Raw genomic sequence first — 26,031 nt, forward strand, 5'->3', positions numbered from 1 at the left:
CTATAGCAACGGGAAGATAAATTAGAAATAAAGAAAAAAAAACGGAACAATTGTAACATAAACTATTTTAAAAAATGGGAAAGGATGATCTTCTCCAGAATACAGTTTTAATATGTTTCTACATATGTGCCTGTTGGGTGCCTACTGCTTATCTAACACGACAGTAACCTCTATTCCCTTCAAACAGGGGTCAAATATTACTAACCACATTCATTCCGGCTGCCGGAATGGTTGCCTCAGTGCATTTCACATTCATTCCACTGCCGGAATGGTTGGCTCAGTGCATTCCACATTCATTCCGGCTGCCGGAATGGTTGCCTCAGTGCATTTCACATTCATTCCACTGCCGGAATGGTTGCCTCAGTGCATTCCACATTCATTCCACTGCCGTAATGGTTGGCTCAGTGCATTCCACATTCATTCCGGCTGCCGGAATGGTTGCCTCAGTGCATTTCACATTCATTCCACTGCCGGAATGGTTGCCTCAGTGCATTCCACATTCATTCCACTGCCGGAATGGTTGCCTCAGTGCATTCCACATTCATTCCACTGCCGTAATGGTTGGCTCAGTGCATTCCACATTCATTCCGGCTGCCGGAATGGTTGCCTCAGTGCATTTCACATTCATTCCACTGCCGGAATGGTTGGCTCAGTGCATTCCACATTCATTCCACTGCCGGAATGGTTGCCTCAGTGCATTTCACATTCATTCCACTGCCGGAATGGTTGCCTCAGTGCATTCCACATTCATTCCACTGCCGGAATGGTTGCCTCAGTGCATTTCACATTCATTCCACTGCCGGAATGGTTGCCTCAGTGCATTCCACATTCATTCCACTGCCGTAATGGTTGGCTCAGTGCATTCCACATTCATTCCGGCTGCCGGAATGGTTGCCTCAGTGCATTTCACATTCATTCCACTGCCGGAATGGTTGGCTCAGTGCATTCCACATTCATTCCGGCTGCCGGAATGGTTGCCTCAGTGCATTTCACATTTATTACACTGCCGGAATGGTTGCCTCAGTGCATTCCACATTCATTCCACTGCCGTAATGGTTGCCTCAGTGCATTCCACATTCATTCCGGCTGCCGGAATGGTTGCCTCAGTGCATTTCACATTCATTCCACTGCCGGAATGGTTGGCTCAGTGCATTCCACATTCATTCCGGCTGCCGGAATGGTTGCCTCAGTGCATTTCACATTTATTACACTGCCGGAATGGTTGCCTCAGTGCATTCCACATTCATTCCACTGCCGGAATTGTTGTGCACACTGCATGGGTAATTATTTCATTTTATGTAAAATGTCTCCCAAACAATAGACTTTGTCATAAATATTTATGATAAATCTCCAACCATTCTGAACAATTACCAATATCATTAGTTATTAGATATGTTACATGCCTGATTTGACAGTTGGTGATGGTGCGTTTGCAATAACAAATAATATTAATAGACATATAATAACTCGAAACTATATTTTAGGGTTTTACACACATGATTTATGCAAATTTAAAACAAGTGTACTATTACCACAGGGACACTTTTAACAGCAACACAAATAGTGTAAGGATATTAATGATCCCTAAGAGCCGAGGGCTGGTGAGGACTCGAACAGCTTGTTGCCGTGCATGAAACAAACGCGTTCTCCGACTGTCAAGTCTATTGTTACAGTGAATGGGTGAATTCATTTAGGCAGCAAAACGAACGTATTGTGCAAAAAAAACAACAACACTTTTTTCAATGAAATACATCAGGATGTTATTAATGTCTACTGTACATAAAATACACTTTTACAGTTGCTCCTGATCGCAAACACATGTCTTAGCATGAACGCGCGACCGCCATCGCTAGTAATCCGCAGTTACACCAGACCTGTAGCTGGTGCAAGTGATACGATAGAAAAACACGCACCATAGAGATGCCCAAAACTTAAATTGGATGCTGCAGCGTGTGCTCGAGCTTGGCATGCCCTTACTGTACACTGACTACGTGCCTAAGCCCCTAACCCGCCCCATAGGCTGCACACAAAGATGAATTGCATACACTTGCGTTTTCTGGCGTATATAATTGAATGCAAAACACGGCGCGTATCGGCATTTACGTTCCTTAATGAATCAGGCTCACGGAAAGCAGAATTTATAAGGCTCTGCAGCGTTCAGAACAAGACTCTGCAGCCACTTCTGGAACCCCCACTGTCCAGGTGTAAACGCCATATTACACTCCCGATAACCCACGAGATGCGCCAACCATCTTTCAGGCAATAAGTCCTATAGTGATCTATAGCAGAAATCTGCCAAGTAACCTGAACTCCGGCAAACACTCTGCCAAAACCAGGTGATCGTGTTGCTCCTCTGAAAGTATTCAGCATATTGAGGACATGATGGGGCAGATTTCACAGCAGATGTCGACATTTGGAGTATATCTCATTCCGTCATTAGTTACATTATCAGCAGAACGCAACAAGGGGAATGTACCACTCAAAGTACACTTGGAGGAAACTTTGATGCCTTTATAGATAGGACAATTTACAGATATGGCTATTTTAAAAGCAGTTATTTTATAGAGCTCTACGTAAATAACAAAACAATGACATTCATTGTCCAGACACAGACAATAGTCCAACACCTTTACCATGATAATCTGGTCCAGCGGGAAACACTAAATCAGAGACTACGACACATATTTCATATTAGTCCCAACAACAAATCACAGCATCAGAGTCCACACGTTATATAAGACACATTTTGTGCTTTCTCTCTCCTGCTTTTTAAGAAAGTACAAAATGTAACTTAAACAAATGGGCTTTTTTAAGTTACTTTTAATTGTAGTCCTGTGCTGGATGTACACACTCGATACATTTTATGTACATTATTATAGAATAAAATAAGATGCAAATAACATTCCCGTTAACAGAACATAAGGTTCCACATTGAATTTGTTATTCAGTGACTCCAGGCTGTGCGGTGCACCAGCTGTACTGGGAAAGATTGTGCACGGTCATGATATGTATAATAATAATATAATCATTATAGTCACTATAAGACAGAGCATAGTCTGCAATCGGTATATAGATATTATTAGGGGCAAAACACCAAAGACAATTAATGAAACAATATGAACTATATGTGTACAGTCTTCCCTGCATCAGATATCAAGGCATAGATATTCCATATCTAAAAGATTTCAAATCCAAGATGACTGAATATAAAACAATGTCACGTATGTATGAATACAATGACTGTGACCCTGTAATTTGTATGTGATTGTATGTTTGCAATATTGTGGTGATCACTGTCTGTGCTACTGCAAATAAAATGTTTAAATAAATTATATATATATATATATATATATACACATACAAACACATACATACATGTATACATATGCACACACACACACACACACACACAGTATATGTAAAGGTTTCCATCCCATGACAGGACTTCAGAACATTATGTAAGCTTTTTATCAGAGTGCAAGCTCTTGGTCACTGCTTGCAATGTCCTAACATATGCTTACAGACAAAAAGTATGGTCTGCACCTTCAAAGCTTTACCTCAAGTACCTTAAGCATGTAAAAGTTCCTGATAACATTACATATGTGGGAATTGAATGGAAACTCTCATATATAAAACAGACTGTATTGTGGTTCAGATGTTTTCTAAGGTTCCGACCGCAGATGTAAAACTAAGATCAACAGAGGGAGATGATGAAATATATTGGCTATAGGACGGTTTGTTAGATGAGATGTGTGAGGATTCAGGCAGGTATTTCCTGCAGACTGATATGATCTATAGAATGAAGGAGAGAGAGGGGGGGCGGCTGTACTGAGCTTTAATACTGCATTGCGGAATCGGCATGTGGGATGAACACATTATGTTTCCCGTGGCATACTCTATAAACTTCCAGAACACATCGCTCCTCTTTCATTGTGACAGGCAGACTCGACAGAAGTACTTTATTTAAGACTGAGCTCCCCCATAGTGTAATATACAGGGAAAGTATTTTCAGGCATCTCAAAGAGGGACAGTCAGATTAATGAATAGAGACAAGCTGGGCTTATGTTCCTGGCACTTACCATTATGACAGGTAGTAAGGGAGAGAGAGACGGGGCAGAGAGGAGGAGGAGGAGGAGGAGGAGGAGAAGGATGAAAAGGAATAAAACAAAATGTCTCTAAGATAGGAGGGGTGAGGGAGGGAGAGATGGGCACATGGGTAACAATTTAGAGGGAAAGAGTAGGGAGGGAAAGTGAAGGAAGGAATGGTAGGAGCAGGGAGACAGAGGGGGAAGAGAAGGGTAGGAGGTGGAGGAGTGATAAGGAGCAGGGGGTAAGTAGGGGTTGAGAGGAGGATGGAGAGCGGAGAGGGGAGGAAAGAGTTAGGCACATGGGTAACAAATGTATTTTGAGAAAGGAGTGAGAAGACTCAGGTAAAGAAGGGATGGGGGGAGAGAAGGATAAAAGCAGAAGAAATTGTAGGAGGTAGGAGAAAAGGGACCATGAAAGGAGTGGAGAGGGGGGAAAGTGGAGTGGAGAAAGGGGGGAAAGAGAAGGTGGAAGAAAGAAGGGGGGAGAGGATGAAGAGGGAGGGAAGGAGAAGGGAGAGGAGAAGGGGGAAGGCGAAGGGAGAGGAGAAGGGGGAAGGAGAAGGGAGAGGAGGAAGAGGGAAGGAGAAGGGAGAGGAGGAAGAGGGAAGGAGAAGGGAGAGGAGGAAGAGGGAAGGAGAAGGGAGAGGAGGAAGAGGGAAGGAGAAGGGAGAAGAGGAAGAGGGAAGGAGAAGGGAGAAGAGGAAGAGGGAAGGAGAAGGGAGAGGAGGAAGAGGGAAGCAGAAGGGAGAGGAGGAAGAGGGAAGGAGGAGGAGGAAAGGAGAAGGAAGAAGAGAAGGGAGAGGAGGAAGAAAGAAGGAGAAGGGAGAAGAGGAAGAAAGAAGGAGAAGGGAGAGGAGGAAGAAAGAAGGAGAAGGGAGAGGAAGAAGAGGGAAGGAGAAGGGAGAGGAGGGAGAAAGAAGGAGAAGGGAGAAAGAAGGAGAAGGGAGAGGAGGGAGAAAGAAGGAGAAGGGAGAGGAGGGAGAAAGAAGGAGAAGGGAGATGAGGGAGAAAGAAGGAGAAGGGAAAGGAAGAAGAGGGAAGAAGAAGGGAGAGATGGAAGAAAGAAGAAGAAGGGAGAGGTGGAAGAAAGAAGAAGGGAGTGGTGGAAGAAAGAAGAAGGGAGTGGTGGAAGAAAGAAGAAGGGTAGGTGGAAGAAAGAAGAAGGGAGAGGTGGAGGGAAGGAGAAGGGAGAGGAGGGAAAGGGAAGTAAAAGGGAGAGGAGAAAGAGGGAAGGAAAAGGGAGAGGAGGAAGAGGAGGAAGAGGGAAGGAGAATGGAGAGGAGGAAGAGGGAAGGAGAATGGAGAGGAGGAAGAGGGAAGGAGAATGGAGAGGAGGAAGAGGGAAGGAGAAGGGAGAGGAGGAAGAAGGAAGGAGAAGGGAGAGGGAAGGAGAAGGGAGAGGAGGAAGAGGGAAGGAGAAGCGAGAGGAGGAAGAGGGAAGGAGAAGCGAGAGGAGGAAGAGGGAAGGTGAAGGGACAGGAGGAAAAGGGAAGGAAAAGGGAGAGGAGAAAGAGGGAAGGAGAAGGGAGAGAAGGAAGAGGGAAGGAGAAGGGAGAGGAGGAAGAGGGAAGGAGAAGGGAGAAGAGGAAGCGGGAAGGAGAAGGAGAAGGGAGAGGAAAAAGAGGGAAGGAGGAGGAGGAAAGGAGAAGGAAGAAGAGAAGGGAGAGGAGGAAGAAAGAAGGAGAAGGGAGAGGAAGAAGAGGGAAGGAGAAGGGAGAGGTGAAAGAAAGAAGAAGGGAGTGGTGAAAGAAAGAAGAAGGGAGTGGTGAAAGAAAGAAGAAGGGAGTGGTGAAAGAAAGAAGAAGGGAGTGGTGGAAGAAAGAATAAGGGATAGGTGGAAGAAAGAAGAAGGGATAGGTGGAAGAAAGAAGAAGGGAGAGGTGGATGGAAGGAGAAGGGAGAGGAGGAAAAGGGAAGGAGAAGGGAGAGGAGGAGGGAAGGTGAAGGCAGAGGAAGAGAGAGAAGGAGAAGCTAGGGAAAAATGGAGGGAAAAGAGAAGGAAGAGGACAGAGGTTGAAGAGGGGGGTGCAGGTGTGGGGAAGAATGGGGGCAGGGAGGGAGAAGAAGAGGAGAAGAGTTGGGAGAATGGAGAGGAGGTATAGAGAAAGGAGGGAAGATATGGGAGGGTGGATGGTATGGGAGCGAGGGTATTGCAGGGAGGGCAAACAATGGTACAGCCAGGGTGTCAGTGACAGAGTGAGAGGAGTAGATGTGAACACATTAATATAAACTTTTAACTTGCCAAAACATCGATCTAAAAGTCCTGTAATATTACCTGCATTAACCACAATGGGCGTCTCCAGAAGGAACACGGTTTGCTTCCAGTGGGTTTCCTTGCACTTGGGGCTGGTGGAGAATGAGACCTATTGACACAGATTGAGAGCAGTATTTGTAATATCACGCTACATTACTTTATTACATGATGAAGTACACGCACTTTAAATGCTTACAACAACAAAACACACCGCATTCCCAAACACCCCAGGGCACAGAACACAACACAATCTCTCTCATAATTAATTTAGACTGGTGTCTGGATGTACTTACTGGTGTATGACAATCCTTCTCGAATAACACGTCAAAATAACCAGCCACAGCCTAGAAACGGAAAATGGAAGATAATCAGTCACTGAAGGATATTACGGATGACAGCAGAACAAAAATATATTATATCCAATATATTTAAATGACAGAACCGAAATACACAGCAATACTTCTTATTCCTAACACTCGGTGCTTGGCGCTAACTAATAACTTCAACCCTCCACATTTCCCCCCCCCCAAGTTAAATAAATCTGGTTACAGGAGTCTGATAAAACATGACAAGTATATGATAGATCTAAAACAGTTCAAAAACAGTTCTAATCTCGTGGTTCAGCTACATTATATGAAGGAATTGACTTTTAGGGTCCAGCAAGTCTCTGAATTAGTGCAGAATTTTAATTTCCTTAAAATCAGAACCTGTAAATATCATCACCATTTATTTATATAGCGCCAATAATTCCACAACATTGTACAGAGAACTCACTCACATCAGTCCCTGCCCTATTGGGGCTTACAGTTTAAATTCCCTACTATACACACAGACACACAGAGAGAGATTAGGGTCAATTTGTTAGTAGCCAACTAACCTACATATATGTTTTTGGAGTGTGGGAGGAAACCGGAGCACCCAGAGGAAACCCACGCAAACACGGGGAGAACATACAAACTCCACGTAGATAAGGCCATGGTTGGGAATTGAACTCATGACCCCCCCAGTGCTGTGAGGCAGAATTGCTAACCACTAAGCCACCGTACCGCCCTAGTCCGACAAGATCGGTGGCCAGTTGAACGACAAACTGAACAGAAAAATGATGGCTGGATTTGGCAGTTGAGGTCATTTGATGATGGGGGTGAATGGCAAGTTGATTTTCAGCGGTCACACATAGTGAGGTCAAAAATAACCAAATTTGCTGCGTCATGTGTGACTGGCGTAAGAGATTTTCTTTTGGGTGCCCATACACACTGCAATTCTGCGGAACAATTAGGTTATTTCAGAATTCATTGGTTGCATATTGTACCAACTATGACCATCGATACCAATCAACATCTTTTTGGGTTCGTTGATCTGTCAACTGGTGAAAAAATAAGTTTAGGCAATAATGGAATCCTGACCCAGTGTGCGGTCATCACACAACATCACTAATTACGATCTGGTCGATTGCATGAGCGCCAAACAGCCGCGCCTTTCCAATTTGACCAAACGCTTTTGAGACCTACTAACGAAACAAGATGAACTATATGTTTACACATGTGTACAGCCAACCCTGCATTGTGAAAGTACAATGCATACATATTTCACATTTAAAAGACCGAAATCTCAGCTTATTAAATATAAAACAATATCACGTGTGTATCAATAGCACAGTTGTGATCCTGTGATTTGTATCGTTGTAAAATTGTGATGTCGACCCTCTGTGCTACTGAAAATAAAGTTTTGTTTGTGTTTAAAAACAATGTCACAAAAATATGCAAAAGTTTCCATCCCGCGACAGGACTTTGTGAAATTTACATGACGTGTAAACTTTTTATCTGAGCGTAAGCTATTGGTCACTGCTATACAGCCATCGAGGCTGAGTGAAGTATTCTTCAATATTCTTACAAGGAGAGAGAAACCAAAAGAATCGGCAGAACTATACCCCCCAACAACGCCAAAATCATTCCGAGCACACGAGTAGAACCGAGTCGATCGTCACTCTCCAGTACAGACATCTCCTCCACAGAAATGACCATGTACCTTATACAATATATTCTTGAGCTAGGTACACACTCATGTAATTATCATACAGATCACACAATTCATGACCGTTTGGTCAGATATTGCAACAGTGTAAACTCTCTCACAATCATGTTTTATCGCACCACAGCACATTGTATCGTTTGATTTGGTTTTCTAAGCTTCCTAAAGATCACGATCTTCGATGGGACAATGTCAGGCAAATGTGGCAGTGTGTACGCACTCCTGACCAGCGATATAAGCCGATATCTGTAGCGGGTCTGTTTTCAGCAGATGGTTATGAGAGATGAAGATCACAGATCTGAAGGTAAATCGTGTAGGTGTGTACACAGGAATCTGCATGTTCATCAGGACTTTCACTCGTTGGTGAAATCATTACAGAAATTGCATCTGCAGTAAGAATGCCTACGTGTATATCAAGCTAAACACCTTGGGGTTTTCATGTGGCAAATTACTCCCACAATCGTCCTGAAGCCAAACATTTTTAAAAGCCCTTTTAAAACCGTGTGTGTGACAAAACTCCGCAAAATGTATATTTGGAAATCCAAGTTGGGAGCTCATTAAACTTTGGCGTGTGCTATTTGTTCCAACATTACAAACGGTGCATACAAGGAACACTGAGCCTCGCTTTGTAGGTTAAATGACTGCTTGAGGGAGGAAAAAAAAATGACTCTGCAAATCCCAAAAGCATTTCTTCCTCTGCCAAGTAATTACTGTAGTTTGTAAAGCCTTTCTTTTCAGGGCTGGGTATAAAGATCCGGAGAGAAGAATTTCATTTCGATGTTCGGAACTCATCCTCTCCAAATATTACATGAAAAAGATTATTTAAAATAAAAAGAGAGAGAACATATGATCAAACACTCTGCGGGTAAAGAGCAGAAATTGTGTTTTTTTTTCTTATCCCTCAGCGTATTATTCTCTAACCCGTTTCTACATTACCAGCGTCATGGCAGTTGTAAAATCATTGACTCGTTAAAGGCGTTGGACCGAAACTAATTACTTTTACACCAGAAATTGTAGGCATCCACGAAAAAGAAAGAAATTCAGATGCAACAAAATCCACAGCGTCCTCCAAGCTGAGACTGTAACAAACACAAAATATAAACCACAGCCAAGGTACAGAGGCCAACCAAATATGTCTTCTTGTGTACCTGCTGCAAAGCTCAGTGTCAGCTTATTCCTCATCATCATTTATTTATATAGCGCCAACAATTCCACAGCGCTGTGCAGAGTATTTGTTACTCACATCAGTCCCTGCCCCATTGGAGCTTACAGTCTAAATTTCACACACAAACTAGTGACAATGTTATCCTCAGCCTGCAATACAACACTGCCCCTAGTGGCTGCATTATTAGGACAAGGGTAAAGTATTTTGTTTGTACTTACTGCAGCATGCACGTCTCAGACACGGGATCACTTGTGTTTCATCCTGAAGCTAATATTTCTGTCATATGGAGGGCAGCTAAAGTGCACAGGGGCGCAAATGAAGTATAGTATCTGTCACTTAATTATAGCGTTAGATTAATAGGAAATCAATGTCTTAGCCTTAATTAGTTTATTAAATAGAAGTGCACAAAAAAATTGCAAAAAAAAAAAAAAGACCCATTTCTTAGGTTTAACCCACAATTTAAGATGTCTCGGTTCGTAATGCAACTGAAAAGCTAAAAAATTGGGGACACCTAATGGCAGTCAAAACTCATTATTGGGAAAGAGTATGGGTTATCCCAAAGTATCACTAAAAGAAATGATAAAGTACAGGCAATCCTAAAATATACTTCTCAGGCTACCCAGAATAATTATCTCTGTAGTCATACAATTAAGGCTAAGGGGTATATTCACTAAACTGCGGGTTTCAAAATGTGGAGATGTTGCCTATAGCAGCCAATCAGATTCTAGCTGTCATTTATTTAGTACATTCTACAGAATGACAGCTAGAATCTGATTGGTTGCTATAGGCAACATCTCAATTTTTTTCAAACCAGCAGTTTAGTAAATATATTCCTATGTGTGAACTAGATTAAAATGGCGAAAAACAAAAGAACGAATCTGGGATATTTTTGAACAACTAACGTTTTATATGTAGATCGCAGGCACCAAGTTTTGTAAGGTATATAGCACCTTAGTATGTGACGTTACACAGCCCATAACCCTCCCCCCTCACTGGACCAGATTTGAACACGAACAAAGAAATTAGCTATTTGCTTGATGTCAGGCCGTAATCCCCAAACTAGTAATAGAATATGCTTGGCTCAGCTATGGTTGACTTACTAGATTGATTTTCAGTCACCCACAAGAACAGTTTCCTACCGGCATAAAACACACCAAGGTCTATCAACATTGATTGTCATACATAATCAATTCATACCCTTTATTTATTTCTTCACGAGCCGTTCCGCAAGGCAGAAAATCCTCATAAGATGTCAATGAATTCCGGGGACATGGAGGTAAACAAAATAGAAGTGGACGGAGAGATGGAGAGATAAACAAAATCAGAGCGAACTGGAGTGATGATCGAGAGCTGAAATAGTGGAAGCAATAGAGGTACTGTTGGACTGCGAAATCAGCAAAACAAAGCCCCCGTGATCCAAGCTGCCCGCGCCCCCCCCCCCACTTACCTCCTTCTTTGGTGCGCTGTACGCTCTTTACTGAGGAGATCCCGTGAGTGAGACTCACGAGATCTCCTCAGTAAGGAGACTACAGCGCGCCGGAGAAGGACCGCAGTGAAAGTGCTCAGCAGCACTGATCGTGCCGGGAGCACCCCTGACCGATCAATACTGCTGCTGGGCACTTTCAAGGGGCCCCTGGATGCCATAGGCCCCTGGGCTGTAGCCCAGTTAGCCCTATGGTTAATCCGGCCCTGTGTGTAGGTGAGGTTTAGTCACTCTGCAGAGAAAGAATAGCTCTTTCTTTTCTTTTGTTAAAATAACTAAATCTCGTTCCTCCCAAATAGCAAGCGAAGGGGTTCCCGTCCAATCAGCATCATCAAAAGCCTTGACATGACGTAGAAATAGATTGATAATGCTGGAGGACTGACCGCTACCGGCTGACACACGGGTACGTCTCTCAGGCACTGCCCAGACTTAGAACTCTTGTGGTTATTTTGGGGTGGTAGATGTATCTGCTTGTGGATGTGATTATGGCCTCTGGTGCAGCCTAGATAGTGGTTAATGTTAATTTAAGCTAAATAGTTTGTATACCCTTCTTTTCTATTATATATACAGAACCATACTGTTTAGAGAGGTTTGAAAACAGGAGGAAGTGTCTTTTGCTAATTTGTTTGGATTGCATAAGAGACCAATTTTCGGAGTCCTTATAATTGTATTAGATGACAGGGATACAGTATATTTGTAACATCAGTCGAGTGACTATCGCTAGGTTGTGTTCAGTTCTGGAGGCCAAATCTCCAGGATAAAAATACATTACAGACTGTACAAAGAAGGGCAACTAAAATGGTGCATGGCCTACAGCACAGAACTTCCCCGGAAAGACTAAAAGATCTTATTATGTATAGTTTGGAGCAGAGAAGGGAACGGGGGGACATGATAGAACCTTTCATATATATCCAGGGTTATAACAAGGTGCAGGAGGGAAACATTCTACAAAGGAAGAGAAGTATTAGAACACGAGTACATGTACTGACACTGGGGGGAAGAGAAGTATTAGAACACGAGGACATGTACTGACACTGGGGGGGAAGAGAGGTATTAGAACACGAGGACATGTACTGACACTGGGGGGGAAGAGAAGTATTAGAACACGAGGACATGTACTGACACTGGGGGGAAGAGAAGTATTAGAACACGAGGACATGTACTGACACTGGGGGAAGAGAAGTATTAGAACACGAGGACATGTACTGACACTGGGGGGGAAGAGAGGTATTAGAACACGAGGACATGTACTGACACTGGGGGGGAAGAGAAGTATTAGAACACGAGGACATGTACTGACACTGGGGGGAAGAGAAGTATTAGAACACGAGGACATGTACTGACACTGGGGGAAGAGAAGTATTAGAACACGAGGACATGTACTGACACTGGGGGGAAGAGAAGTATTAGAACACGAGGACATGTACTGACACTGGGGGGGGGAGAGAAGTATTAGAACACGAGGACATGTACTGACACTGGGGGGAAGAGAAGTATTAGAACACGAGGACATGTACTGACACTGGGGGGAAGAGAAGTATTAGAACACGAGGACATGTACTGACACTGGGGGAAGAGAAGTATTAGAACACGAGGACATGTACTGACACTGGGGGGGAAGAGAAGTATTAGAACACGAGGACATGTACTGACACTGGGGGGGAAGAGAGGTATTAGAACACGAGGACATGTACTGACACTGGGGGGGAAGAGAAGTATTAGAACACGAGGACATGTACTGACACTGGGGGAAGAGAAGTATTAGAACACGAGGACATGTACTGACACTGGGGGAAGAGAAGTATTAGAACACGAGGACATGTACTGACACTGGGGGGGGAGAGAAGTATTAGAACACGAGGACATGTACTGACACTGGGGGGAAGAGAAGTATTAGAACACGAGGACATGTACTGACACTGGGGGGGAAGAGAAGTATTAGAACACGAGGACATGTACTGACACTGGGGGGAAGAGAAGTATTAGAACACGAGGACATGTACTGACACTGGGGGAAGGGTAGTGGATAAGTGGAATATCCTCCCATCAGAGGTGGTAGAGGGTAATACAGTAGAGCAATTTAAACATGCTTGGGATAGACATAAGGATATCCTTATAAAGAGCTGAGGCTCAAATAGGGCTTGAGGCTACCATAGGTTAACATATGGGCAGACTAGATGGGCCAAGTGGTTTTTATCTGATATCTAGGTTTACTTATAAAACGAGAGCACTGATCTTCTCCTTGACAGTATAACAATCTCGTGGACACGTGGTTTGCAGCCCTGAAGGGGGGGGGGGGGGCTCTTTATTCAGACACAATAAACTTTTACCAGCGACTCACAGGAGAATGGCAGAACAGCCAGCAGAATCATCAGTTCTATGGGAAGAAAGGAAATTAAAAATGATCATCATGGCTTTTATCTGGAGGGAGTAATTTGTCATTGTGATAGTCCCGGGCTCGTGTGTTTTGCTGGAGAGACAATGAAGCAGTTGGCCGTACAAAGGGGGGGATAATGTACTTGTGATGGGGTTTAGCCAAGCATGAAGGATCAGTGATTACAAACCCTGCAGCGGGGTTTAGCACGTCCTTATAACCTGCCAGCCAATCCTATGGACAAACTGTCACCAAATATCAAATAAAATATAGAGAAAGCACTACACGGACGTACCCAGTTCCTGGATATTACAGAATGGATTTTACAATCATTGGTTTCAAATTCTACCGGCGCCAAGAGGCCGTGTTATATTATCTCAGACAGTGGAGCTCACGGTCTGGAAACTCAACCTACAAATGAATCTATTGAGCCGCAGATTTAGGTGATGACTCGGACTATTTATTAATTCTTGGAAGAAATGAAAGTAACATTATGTGATACTTGTATCGGGAGATAGGAGTGTGAGCAGAGAGGGCTGCAGGTCACTGAGATCGTTATGCATTCCTGTGGCTTCCGGTCCCTTATGCCTCGGTGGTTTCATCAGGTCCTAGTGTAATAAGAGGCACCGTTTGTCAGTTTACGTGACACCATTCCACAAATGACTTCTATACAACCAGCACGGTTTGTTTTTTTCTTGGCAAAAACAGCAAAAGTCGCAAGATACTGAAATTTGCTAAAATGGTTTTCCTGCCTTCCGATGACTTTATACTAATCCAAAACATAGCTTTAATCACACATTAGCATACTTGCCAACTCTCCCGGAATATCTGGGAGACTCCCGAAATCCAGATCGGCCTCCCATGAGTGTAGGCATTTCTCCCGATTCCCGGCCAGCTCAGCAAATTAAACGGAGGGGGCAGGGCTTAGTGGTGCCTTTTACACGTCATTGTGGCCACACCCCCTATTTTTATTGGCCAAAAAAGTGATGCCGGCGTTGGGGGTGGGGCTAACGACATGATTCTTTGAGCCTCGTCACCACACACCCACCTGCCTCCCAGGACACAAGTTGCCAACTATGCATTAAAGTCAGGGAACAGTTAGTAACAGTTGTAGGAAGACATGTAAAAGCTAATAAGGTAAAGCAATCTGCAGGTGGAGAAGACCCCTAGACAAACGCTGCACTGGGCTGTCCCTGCATATGCCTGTCTGTATCTGTACGACCTGTAATGTCTGTATTGGAGCATCCGCCTGTCCTAGCTGTTACAGAAAGTTTTGCTGTTCTTCTTTGGTTTAGCAAAATGCATCTATACAATCAATATTGTTTTTTTTTTCAAAAGCCTGTATTAGTAGTTTCTGACCTTGTTAGTAGAACATATAATGAGGAAATGACAGAATGTCAGGATGAGATCCCAGTTAGGTTATACATGTGTATGACCAGGCTGGACAGAATCGTAATCACTTGGCACACACAATTGTATAGGATGGGTACCTCAAAATCGACAGATTACACATTAGTGGGCTGGCGGCGGTCTGGAGTATTCAATGATTGTTACCTGTTTATAGTGTAGTCATTAATGACAAATTTGTTAAATGTTTTTGAGTGAAAACAAACCTACTTTTTTTATTTATTTTTTTACTTTATCATGATGTTATCAATGTCCATTGTACATAAAATACATTGTTACAGTTGCTCCTGATTACAAACACATGTTCTAGCTGTATACACAGCCGTCATCACTAGTAATCAGCACTTACACCTGACCTGTAGCTGGTGCAGGTGATACAACAGAAAATCACGTACCAGAGAGATGCCCAAAGCTTGAGTCAGACGCTGCTGTGTGCGCTCCAGTTTGGCACGGCCTTACTGTACACTGACTACAGGCATACGCCCAGTCCCCTCACTGTTCCGCCCCTGAAATCGCTGGCTGCTGTAAGGGTCTCTGTAGTAAGGGACCTTGAAAGTTCCCCAAACATCTTAAAAACTCCATATATGTTTAAACAAAGTACTAATCAGCACAACTAAACATGAAACGAAAATAAAGCTAATTAAAAAAATGTTAAAATGACATTTAAATATTAAAAAAGCATATTAAAGACAAAAGCTATTCTGGTTCTAAACCATAAACTTTTAATGGGATAATCACAAAACATAAGAATACCTAATGAACTTTTACACATATACACTATATATATATATATATTAGTGAAATATAGAGCAGATAATATATGTTCTGGGGAGGGAATAAAATGAAGCCAGCTTTCCACAAGTTAGTAGGCTATTGAAATAACATGAATTAGTATTGATTAACAATTACAGAAAAATCACTTGAAAGCACATTGCTTGGTATTTAATTATGGAGAATTATCTCTGAAATTAACACCTTGAGATGACAAATAATCTAAACATATCATTTCAAATTTCAATCTGGACAAAAATGGAGAGATTTAAAATTTTAATTACATACAAAAATAAAAGCATTCTTTAAATGGACATTAACTTTAACATGGAGACAGTGAAGAAAAATAAGAGTTATACAATTAAGATATAATCAATGAAATTTTTTTTGGGGGGGGGCAAGAAAGTACTTTGAAACTTTTGAGCTAGGGGGGACCAAGGGTCCTTGACTACCTAAAGCTGCAGCAGAATTTTGATAGGTGGATTTGACCAAATTGACCAAAGATTATACAGTGTGTTACTTTATAACATCTATTTAAACATTCTACCTGGTGGCCACTAGAGGCACTGTTTCATGACTATCAATAGCTGAGATTTCACCTTGACTTTTCATCTTGGTAGACACACATTGGAGGGCTGAACCACTATTCAGTTGATCAGTGACATCGCTAATATATGAGTTATTTGGTGCCTCATGCCTCAGACATGCCACTATTCCCTAGTAGCTGAATTTACATGAAAATTGCATGAAAATTGGTTGAGTTCACGCAATGGCTGCCTTGCAATTGTAGCGCAATGGACACCCTTAAATATAACATTTATAGAAAAGCGCTACAAGGACATAAGGAAAGACAAAATGAACAAATATCCTCCTGTCCCACCATACTGGCCACATAAAATGTGAGGTCCTTACATGAATCGGATGTGTATTATTACTATCTCCCATCAGTCCCTATACAACATTAATCCTCTGTGCACACCAATCCACGCACGACATTAATAGCTTCATCCCCCCCCCTCAACTGTTCTATAGTGGGAGTTATGCAACAGTGACGCCTGCAGGTAGAGAGGGTCTTGTCCACAAGGAGAGAGGTGAGAGGCTGGAGAGATGGAGAAGATATGAGAGGGCAAGAGCAGGAGCGAATCAGGGTGGCTACCACTGGGTGTGAGTCTATCTAACAGGAAGAGCAGCAATGCTCTGTCTGGCCAGTCTGGACCCACTCCGGATGGCAGCTCGATTCACCAATTGCCTGGTTCATTACAGATGCAGCCAACACAAGTCCTTTCAGTAGCACCATTTACACCCACTACAGGTTAGTTGTAAATAATAGTGATGACTGACATGGCATAGTCACGAGATATACTATAAACCAATATATAATGCATTATATTACAGCAGTCATTAAAATCTTCCTTATTTATTAAATTAATATAAAAAAACAAACTTTTTTATATTTAAATAAAAATATTCAGTTATTTTTAACTTTGATAACATAAGTTATATATGTTGATATAACCTTTTATTGTACAGACTGCAGAATACACATTGTGTATCCTGCTGTCCGTTCTGTGTGTCTGTATACGTCAGGTAACGTTTAAGCAGAGCGTAATACACCCAGATTGAAATAAAAGGTATCTTGAGATAAGCTTGGATGTGCACAGTCTGAACTATGCTCAATTTACGTGCTCTTTCTCAACACGTGTTGCGCACACACACACACACACACAGTGTGGGAGCTGTACGCACACACACAGCGTAGGGGCTGTACACACACACACACAGTGTAGGGGCTGTACACACACACATACATACACACACACACACAGTGTTGGGGGGGGGGGGGGCTGTACACACACACACAGTGTTGGGGGGGCTGTACACACACACACTGTTGGGGGGGGGCTGTACACACACACACACACACACACACTGTTGGGGGGGGGCTGTACACACACACACACACACACACACAGTGTGGGAGCTGTACGCACACACACAGCGTAGGGGCTGTACACTGTAGATATGCAGGGTAGTTCTCCCCCCTCCCTATAGATATGCAGGGTAGTTCCCCCCCCCCTATAGATATGCAGGGCAGTTCCCCCCTCCCTATAGATATGCAGGGCAGTTCCCCCCCCCCCCTCCCTATAGATATGCAGGGCAGTTCCCCCCCCTCCCTATAGATATGCAGGGTAGTTCCCCCCCCCTATAGATATGCAGGGCAGTTCCCCCCCTCCCTATAGATATGCAGGGCAGTTCCCCCCCCCTCCCTATAGATATGCAGGGCAGTTCCCCCCCCTCCCTATAGATATGCAGGGCAGTTCCCCCCCCCCTCCCTATAGATATGCAGGGCAGTTCCCCCCCCCCCCTCCCTATAGATATGCAGGGCAGTTCCCCCCCCCTCCCTATAGATATGCAGGGCAGTTCCCCCCCCTCCCTATAGATATGCAGGGCAGTTCCCCCCCCCCTCCCTATAGATATGCAGGGCAGTTCCCCCCCCCTCCCTATAGATATGCAGGGCAGTTCCCCCCCCTCCCTATAGATATGCAGGGCAGTTCCCCCCTTCACTTACCTATAGTTGTGCCAGCGTCGCTCCTCTCCTCAGATCAGCAGATAGGAAGTGAAGACGTCCTGCTTCCTGTCTGCTGCACAGCAACAGGCAGCCTGGCGATTGGCTGTGTGTTGCTAACCACTGACCACCAATGCTTTTGATCATCAAGCCCTCCACCCCCCCGCGGCGACCCCCCCCCCCTCCCCCACCCTCCCCCACCCCAAAAAAAATGAATGAAGAAAAAAAATACCCACAGTGCCGTGCCCCCCGGGACCCAGAGCCCCAGGCTGCAGCCTGGTCAGCCTAGTGGTTGATCAGGCCCTGCATACATACACACACACACAGTGTTGGGGGGGGGGGGCTGTACACACACACACACACACACACAGTGTTGGGGGGGGAGCTGTACGCACACACACAGCGTAGGGGCTGTACACTGTAGATATGCAGGGTAGTTCCCCCCCCCTCTCTATAGATATGCAGTGTAGTTCCCCCCCCCTCCCTATAGATATGCAGGGCAGTTCCCCCCCTCCCTATAGATATGCAGTGTAGTTCCCCCCCCCTCCCTATAGATATGCAGGGCAGTTCCCCCCCCCTCCCTATAGATATGCAGGGCAGTTCCCCCCTTCACTTACCCATAGTTGTGCCAGCGTCGCTCCTCTCCTCAGATCAGCAGATAGGAAGTGAAGACGTCCTGCTTCCTGTCTGCTGCACAGCAACAGGCAGCCTGGCGATTGGCTGTGTGTTGCTAACCACTGACCACCAATGCTTTTGATCATCAAGCCCTCCACCCCCCCGCGGCGACCCCCCCCCCTCCCCCACCCTCCCCCACCCCAAAAAAAATGAATGAAGAAAAAAAATACCCACAGTGCCGCGCCCCCCGGGACCCAGAGCCCCAGGCTGCAGCCTGGTCAGCCTAGTGGTTGATCAGGCCCTGCATACATACACACACACACAGTGTTGGGGGGGGGCTGTACACACACACACAGTGTTGGGGGGGGGGCTGTACACACACACACACACACACACACAGTGTTGGGGGGGCCTGTACACACACACACACACAGTGTTGGGGGGGCCTGTACACACACACACACACAGTGTTGGGGGGGGCTGTACACACACACACACAGTGTAGGGGGGGGCTGTACACACACACACACACAGTGTTGGGGGGGGCTGTACACACACACACACATACACACAGTGTAGGGGGGGGGCTGTACACACACACACACACACACACACACACACACACAGTGTTGGGGGGGGCTGTACACACACACACACACACACACACACATACACACAGTGTAGGGGGGGGGGCTGTACACACACACACAGTGTTGGGGGGGGCTGTACACACACACACACAGTGTTGGGGGGGCTGTACACACACACACACACACATACACACAGTGTAGGGGGGGCTGTACACACACACACAGTGTTGGGGGGGGCTGTACACACACACACACAGTGTTGGGGGGGCTGTACACACACAGTGTAGGGGGGGGCTGTACACACACACACACACAGTGTAGGGGGGGCTGTACACACACACACACACACAGTGTTGGGGGGGGCTGTACACACACACACACACATACACACAGTGTAGGGGGGGGGGGCTGTACACACAGTGTTGGGGGGGCTGTACACACACACACACACACATACACACAGTGTAGGGGAGGCTGTACACACACACACAGTGTTGGGGGGGGCTGTACACACACACACACACACACATACACACAGTGTAGGGGGGGGCTGTACACACACACACACAGTGTTGGGGGGGCTGTACACACACACACACACACACATACACACAGTGTAGGGGGGGGGCTTTACACACACACACCGTGTTGGGGGGGGCTGTACACACACACACACAGTGTTGGGGGGGGCTGTACACACACACACACACACACATACACACAGTGTAGGGGGGGGGCTGTACACACACACACAGTGTTGGTGGGGGGGCTGTACACACACACACACACAGTGTTGGGGGGGCTGTACACACACACATACACACAGTGTAGGGGGGGGGGCTGTACACACACACACACACACACATACACAGTGTTGGGGGGGGGCTGTACACACACACACACATACACACAGTGTAGGGGGGGGGCTGTACACACACACAGTGTTGGGGGGGCTGTACACACACACACACACAGTGTTGGGGGGGGCTGTACACACACACACACACAGTGTTGGGGGGGGCTGTACACACACACACACACACACACACACATACACACAGTGTAGGGGGGGGCTGTACACACACACACACAGTGTTGGGGGGGGGGCTGTACACACACACACACACAGTGTTGGGGGGGGGCTGTACACACACACACAGTGTAGGGGGGGGCTGTACACACACACACACACACATACACACAGTGTAGGGGGGCTGTACACACACACACACACACAGTGTTGGGGGGGCTGTACACACACACACACACACAGTGTAGGGGGGGCTGTACACACACACACACACAGTGTTGGGGGGGCTGTACACACACACACACACAGTGTAGGGGGGGGGGGCTGTACACACACACACACACAGTGTAGGGGGCTGTACACACACACACAGTGTTGGGGGGGCTGTACACACACACACACAGTGTTGGGGGGGGGCTGTACACACACACACACACAGTGTAGGGGGTGGGCTGTACACACACACACAGTGTAGGGGGGGCTGTACACACACACAGTGTTGGGGGGGGCTGTACACACACACACACACAGTGTAGGGGGGGGGGCTGTACACACACACACACAGTGTTGGGGGGGGGCTGTACACACACACACACAGTGTAGGGGGGGGCTGTACACACACACACACACAGTGTTGGGGGGGGGGGCTGTACACACACACACACAGTGTAGGGGGGGGCTGTACACACACACACACAGTGTTGGTGGGGGGGCTGTACACACACACACAGTGTAGGGGGGGGGCTGTACACACACACACAGTGTAGGGGGGGGCTGTACACACACACACAGTGTAGGGGGGGGGCTGTACACACACACACACAGTGTTGGGGGGGGGGGGCTGTACACACACACACACACACAGTGTAGGGGGGGGCTGTACACACACACACAGTGTAGGGGGGGGGGCTGTACACACACACACAGTGTAGGGGGGGCTGTACACACACACACACACACACAGTGTTGGGGGGGAGGGCTGTACACACACACACACACAGTGTTGGGGGGGGGCTGTACACACACACACACACAGTGTAGGGGGGGGGCTGTACACACACACACAGTGTAGGGGGGGGGCTGTACACACACACACACAGTGTAGGGGGGGCTGTACACACACACACACAGTGTTGGGGGGGGGGGCTGTACACACACACACACAGTGTAGGGGGGGGGCTGTACACACACACACACACACAGTGTAGGGGGGGGGGCTGTACAGGCGGCTGGCCAGGTAACGCCGTTGCTCTCAGACACACAGGGACAGCTGGCTTTCTTGTGTGGCAGCTGCTGCTCTGTCCATGTTTAGAGCTCTCCCCTCCCTCTTGTTTTCCTTTCTAATCCCCCCCCTGCCTCCGCCTGGGCACCAGGATTGGAGGAGGAAATGAGGGAAAGTACAGGCAATGGGCAGATTTCTAGTTATTGCTTACAAAGGGCTGAGCCTTTCATTCATTGTCTGATTGCTGAACACAGCCAGCATGGAAGCGGAGTGAGGTGTCTGTGTGTGGACAATGTTCCTGGGCCGAATATGAGGAATCTTAGGCCTGAAACACTTTGCAGAGCTGCAGAACTCAATGTGTGACCAGCAAAACTAACACTCTCTCTGCCTGATCCACAACAAAGACACACAATTGTTCCTTTTGGTGTGGAGACAAAACACAACTAGTTCTACAGAATATACCTGTGGAATAGAGGACACCAACCCACAGAGTGCGCTCTATTACTGCAGACCACAAGACTGAGAAGTAGTGTCTAAGATCCCAGTGTGCAGTGTAGCCTGAAAGCAGGATTGATGATGATGCACAATGTTCTGCAGATTAGCCACAGGTCTTGACCGTGGAATAGGTAACACGAGTACAACGGAGAAGTGATAACTGCAGGGAACTGAAGCGCCTTGGTCCTGATGGGCAGTATAGCTTGGAAGCAGGTTCGATGAGGATGCACAATGTTCTGCAGATTAACCATAGGTCTTGATTGTGGAACAGGTAACACAAGTACAATAGAGAAGTGATAACTGCAGGGACCTGAAGCGCTGAGGTCCTGATGGGCAGTATAGCCTGGAAGCAGGATAGATAATGATGTGTAATGTTCTGCAGATTAGCCACAGGACTTGATAGTGGAACAGCATGAATACAAACGGTACTAATAGATAATGACAGGAGTCAGAAAGAACTGCGTCCTCACAGAGAAGGAGACCTGAAGATCTGACAACAGAAGATAGGAGGAAGTGCATTAAATAGTGAACTGAACTATAGTCAGTCAATGTGAATCTAGGAGAAGTTTGAAAAGTGCCAGGCTTGCACATGTGCAGCAACTGCTGGCCAAATGGCGTCAGAGAGAAGAGGAACAAGAGGTATCGGTAATCAATGGAAACCACAATCCCAGACAGAATAGCAGGTGAGATGTGTGAAAGTGAGTTTCAGAAACAATAAAAGCTATTATCTTTTTATAAAAAATGTCCAAATGAAAATAAAGTTTTTAATTTATATATAAATATATTAAGTTTCTGTCTTTGCCAATGTGGAACAATAGTCACATAAAGAAACACGTTTACAATCATTCATACCAGTTTTGAGAGATTGACTGCTGCCATTATTACTTATATTGGAAATCAAAGTGGCATTCCTCCTGCCCCTATGGCACCTGTTGCCCCTCCCGCCTCCATGGCACCTGCTGCTTGGGTGACATGGATGAAGCTACAATCAAGCAGTACACTTAACATTGGGCCATTGCTTGTTTCGCTAAATGCAATGTTTTTTAAAACAATGGTTTTCTTGGTCATTTGTTTGTTTTTTGTAAGCATTACATTTTAAATAAACCCAAAAGGTACTTACATGTAAGGTAAGATGAAATCACATGTACCTGGGATTAACGTCATCTTCATCCTGGCCAGCAACCTCGGCCTCTTCTACCCATGGAACTCCATTCTGTATGGCAATATTGTGAAAAATGTCATTATGCATTGTAGCTTTTTGGTCCTCTTTGAAATTACACATAATAGACAAAACATACTTACAGCTAAAAATGATTGGTCCGTCCTAATATTTAAACTTTTTAAGGTTCTGTATCATTTTTTCTGTTTTACAAAAAAAACTAAATCAGTATAAAAAGCATGCAATGTAATTTTTTAAAAATATGAAAATATGATAATGTATGCATAATGTTTGTATAAACTGGATCACATAGGCAAAAAATTCACAACATTTTAAAACATACAACTGCATTGCTAATGTAATTCAACTATGTCTAAACAATATAATGCTATGCTAGAAAGAAATAAAAAATTATCCACAATTTTCGTAAACCCAGGAAATTGTCTCTGCAAAGAGCAGTACTTGCTTAAAATAGATCTTTAGTTTATAAATTTTCCTTTTTTCTGTATATCCCTGTTGCTTTAAGGTAGAATTATTCTATTGCTGGTTATAACAATTCTCAGTATATAATAATATAGGAACATATACAATTAGCTAAATATAGGGTTTAATGTATTCTGTCCTGTTAATTGCTCACATTTCTTAAGAATTGGAGAAAGTAGGTAAAGTGTGTCCCAGCCACTGCAAGTTTAATAGCTGGAAGAAAATAAATTCAAGAGAGACTCTACAGATGCAGACTCTGTTCCATCTCTTTAACCTTTCTAAAGCAGTAAATATAACTGGAAGTTGTCATAACCAATGGAAAGTTACAGTAGCTGTGGCTAGTGCGGTCAGAGAGCCGCAATTATGTATTCTTCTTCTTATCTTATCTTTTTATTTGTAAAGCAACAACACATTATGCAGCGCTGTATATTGAGGAGATTATGGCACAAATTACATGTAACAGAAGGTAAAGATGGCCCTGCCCCTGTGAGCTTGTGAAATAAGTGATGTAGGGAACACAGGATACACAAGATAGCAGAATATCAACTTGTGGGTGGGTGTCTATTGTTAGAAGTCAATTGTGAAATTGCATTTCTGTGCAACTAATGGTGGTGCAGCACAGTTGGAATGATGAGACAGCAGAGACCCGAAACATGAACCAGTCGATGCAGAATTCCTAATACAGTATGCCATTAGCAACCTCAACTGTCCCCCAACATCCATCACAGCTGAGCATCCTTCCCCTGCTGGTTGTAGAGGAGGATTTTGCCTTAATGCTACACAGGCACTCTAGTGGTTGTCTGTTAGTTTGAAGTATTTGTGCAAAGAACAGTGTTTTTCTTTAGTGTCAAGCTCTCTGCTGGAAAAGGAGCCAGGGCAGTTGTTCCCCATGTTCAGTGCAGCTACTGTCACCAGGTAGGCTGCAGAGATCACTAAAGGTTGATTAGAGATGGCAACAGCAATGGCAGTTAAACTCATTGGGCCCAGGAGCTGAACTGAGATGGTACTCCAGAAGATCTTCTAAACAACCTTGTCCTAGGTGAGATGACAATCCTTGGCCCCACTGAAATATTTTCCCACTGTCTTCACAATCTTTTAGATGTTTTATGTTTGTGATTATGTGAGAAGTAGGGCACATAGCTGATCTAAAGTGCAGCCATCTCCAACTGCCACCCACATGACACCATTATAAAGCACCATATGGCTGAGGGGCAATGCAAACTTTTCTTTTATATCAAAATGCATGGGTTTTCAGAGCAAGGTGGCTTTTGCAAAATAGCAGAAGCTTGCACCTACTATACTAATAGGAGGAAATGGGAGCAATAAGGGAAATTTTTTATGTGATGCACCAATGCATCTAGTTTTGCACTGCAGTGCAAAAATAAGATGATTGAAAGAAGATAAAAGAGAGGAGTGTGCATCTTTAGGGGTAGTCCTTGCAATGCAGAGGGCACACTGACATTTTCAGTCCACAAGCACACTTGAAGATTGCACCAACTATAATAATGTTAGTATACTTTTAAGTGCACACATTTTGCACCTTCTAATTGTACTTATTACATTTTTAGGTGAACTTTCTTATATAAAACATTTGTTTTCTGTAAAATAAATGAATTGCAAGGGAGACACTTGTATGCAACATATATTTTATAGTGGGTTTTATTTTATGTAGCGGCCAGTGGAAGCGTTGCCCATAGCAACCAATGAGTTTACAGCTATTTTTTCTAGAATGCACTAGATAAATGAATGCTAGAATCTGATGGTTTGCAATGGGCACCTCCACTTTTTCTTTTTAGAAGGTTTAAGAAATCTATCCAATCTGCTCCTGGAATTGAAGTATGAAACAAATTGGATTCCAAGTTAAGCCTTCTAAATCCGGTTCAGAATAAACAGAACTTTTTCAATCACATCACTCATAAAAGACATATTTGGGAATTCATTGAAATCCCATTCTTAATTTCCCTCCATTTAATTAAAATGTCACCTTGTATAAAACATATCCAATCAGAATGTAATATATTGCATTTTTCTTATAGACTAATCAAATTAATGAATTACTACAGTCCAATTAATCTAAAACAGCAAATGAATAATGTACAAGTAATATATTATCAGTCATTAATTGTACACATTTCAAGACATATAACGTAATAATTTAAAATAAAGACAAATAATATTAGCAGAGAAAAAAATGTGTCTAGATCTTTTCTTACTACTCATGCATCAGTGTTAACAAGGATGATTTAAATGATATTGCTTTTATCAATAATGGTGATCGGCAGCCCACAACTGTCCCTAGCC

General features: G+C 44.6%; 1 protein-coding gene across 1 annotated transcript; it reads right to left on the reverse strand.

Moving 5' to 3' along the window:
* Positions 1-1,584: 1,584 nt before the first annotated feature.
* On the reverse strand, positions 1,585-23,258 carry LOC142131530 (uncharacterized). The gene is made up of 5 exons (XM_075194402.1): positions 23,237-23,258; positions 9,754-9,767; positions 6,636-6,686; positions 5,566-6,451; positions 1,585-1,661 (listed from the first exon to the last, which is right to left on the reverse strand). Exons 1-5 carry the CDS (start codon positions 23,256-23,258, stop codon positions 1,585-1,587), a joined length of 1,050 nt encoding a protein of 349 aa, XP_075050503.1.
* Between the last annotated feature and the right edge of the window lie 2,773 nt (positions 23,259-26,031).

This window comes from Mixophyes fleayi, unplaced genomic scaffold (genome assembly GCF_038048845.1).
Source record: "Mixophyes fleayi isolate aMixFle1 unplaced genomic scaffold, aMixFle1.hap1 Scaffold_35, whole genome shotgun sequence".
Lineage (NCBI taxonomy): Eukaryota > Metazoa > Chordata > Amphibia > Anura > Limnodynastidae > Mixophyes > Mixophyes fleayi.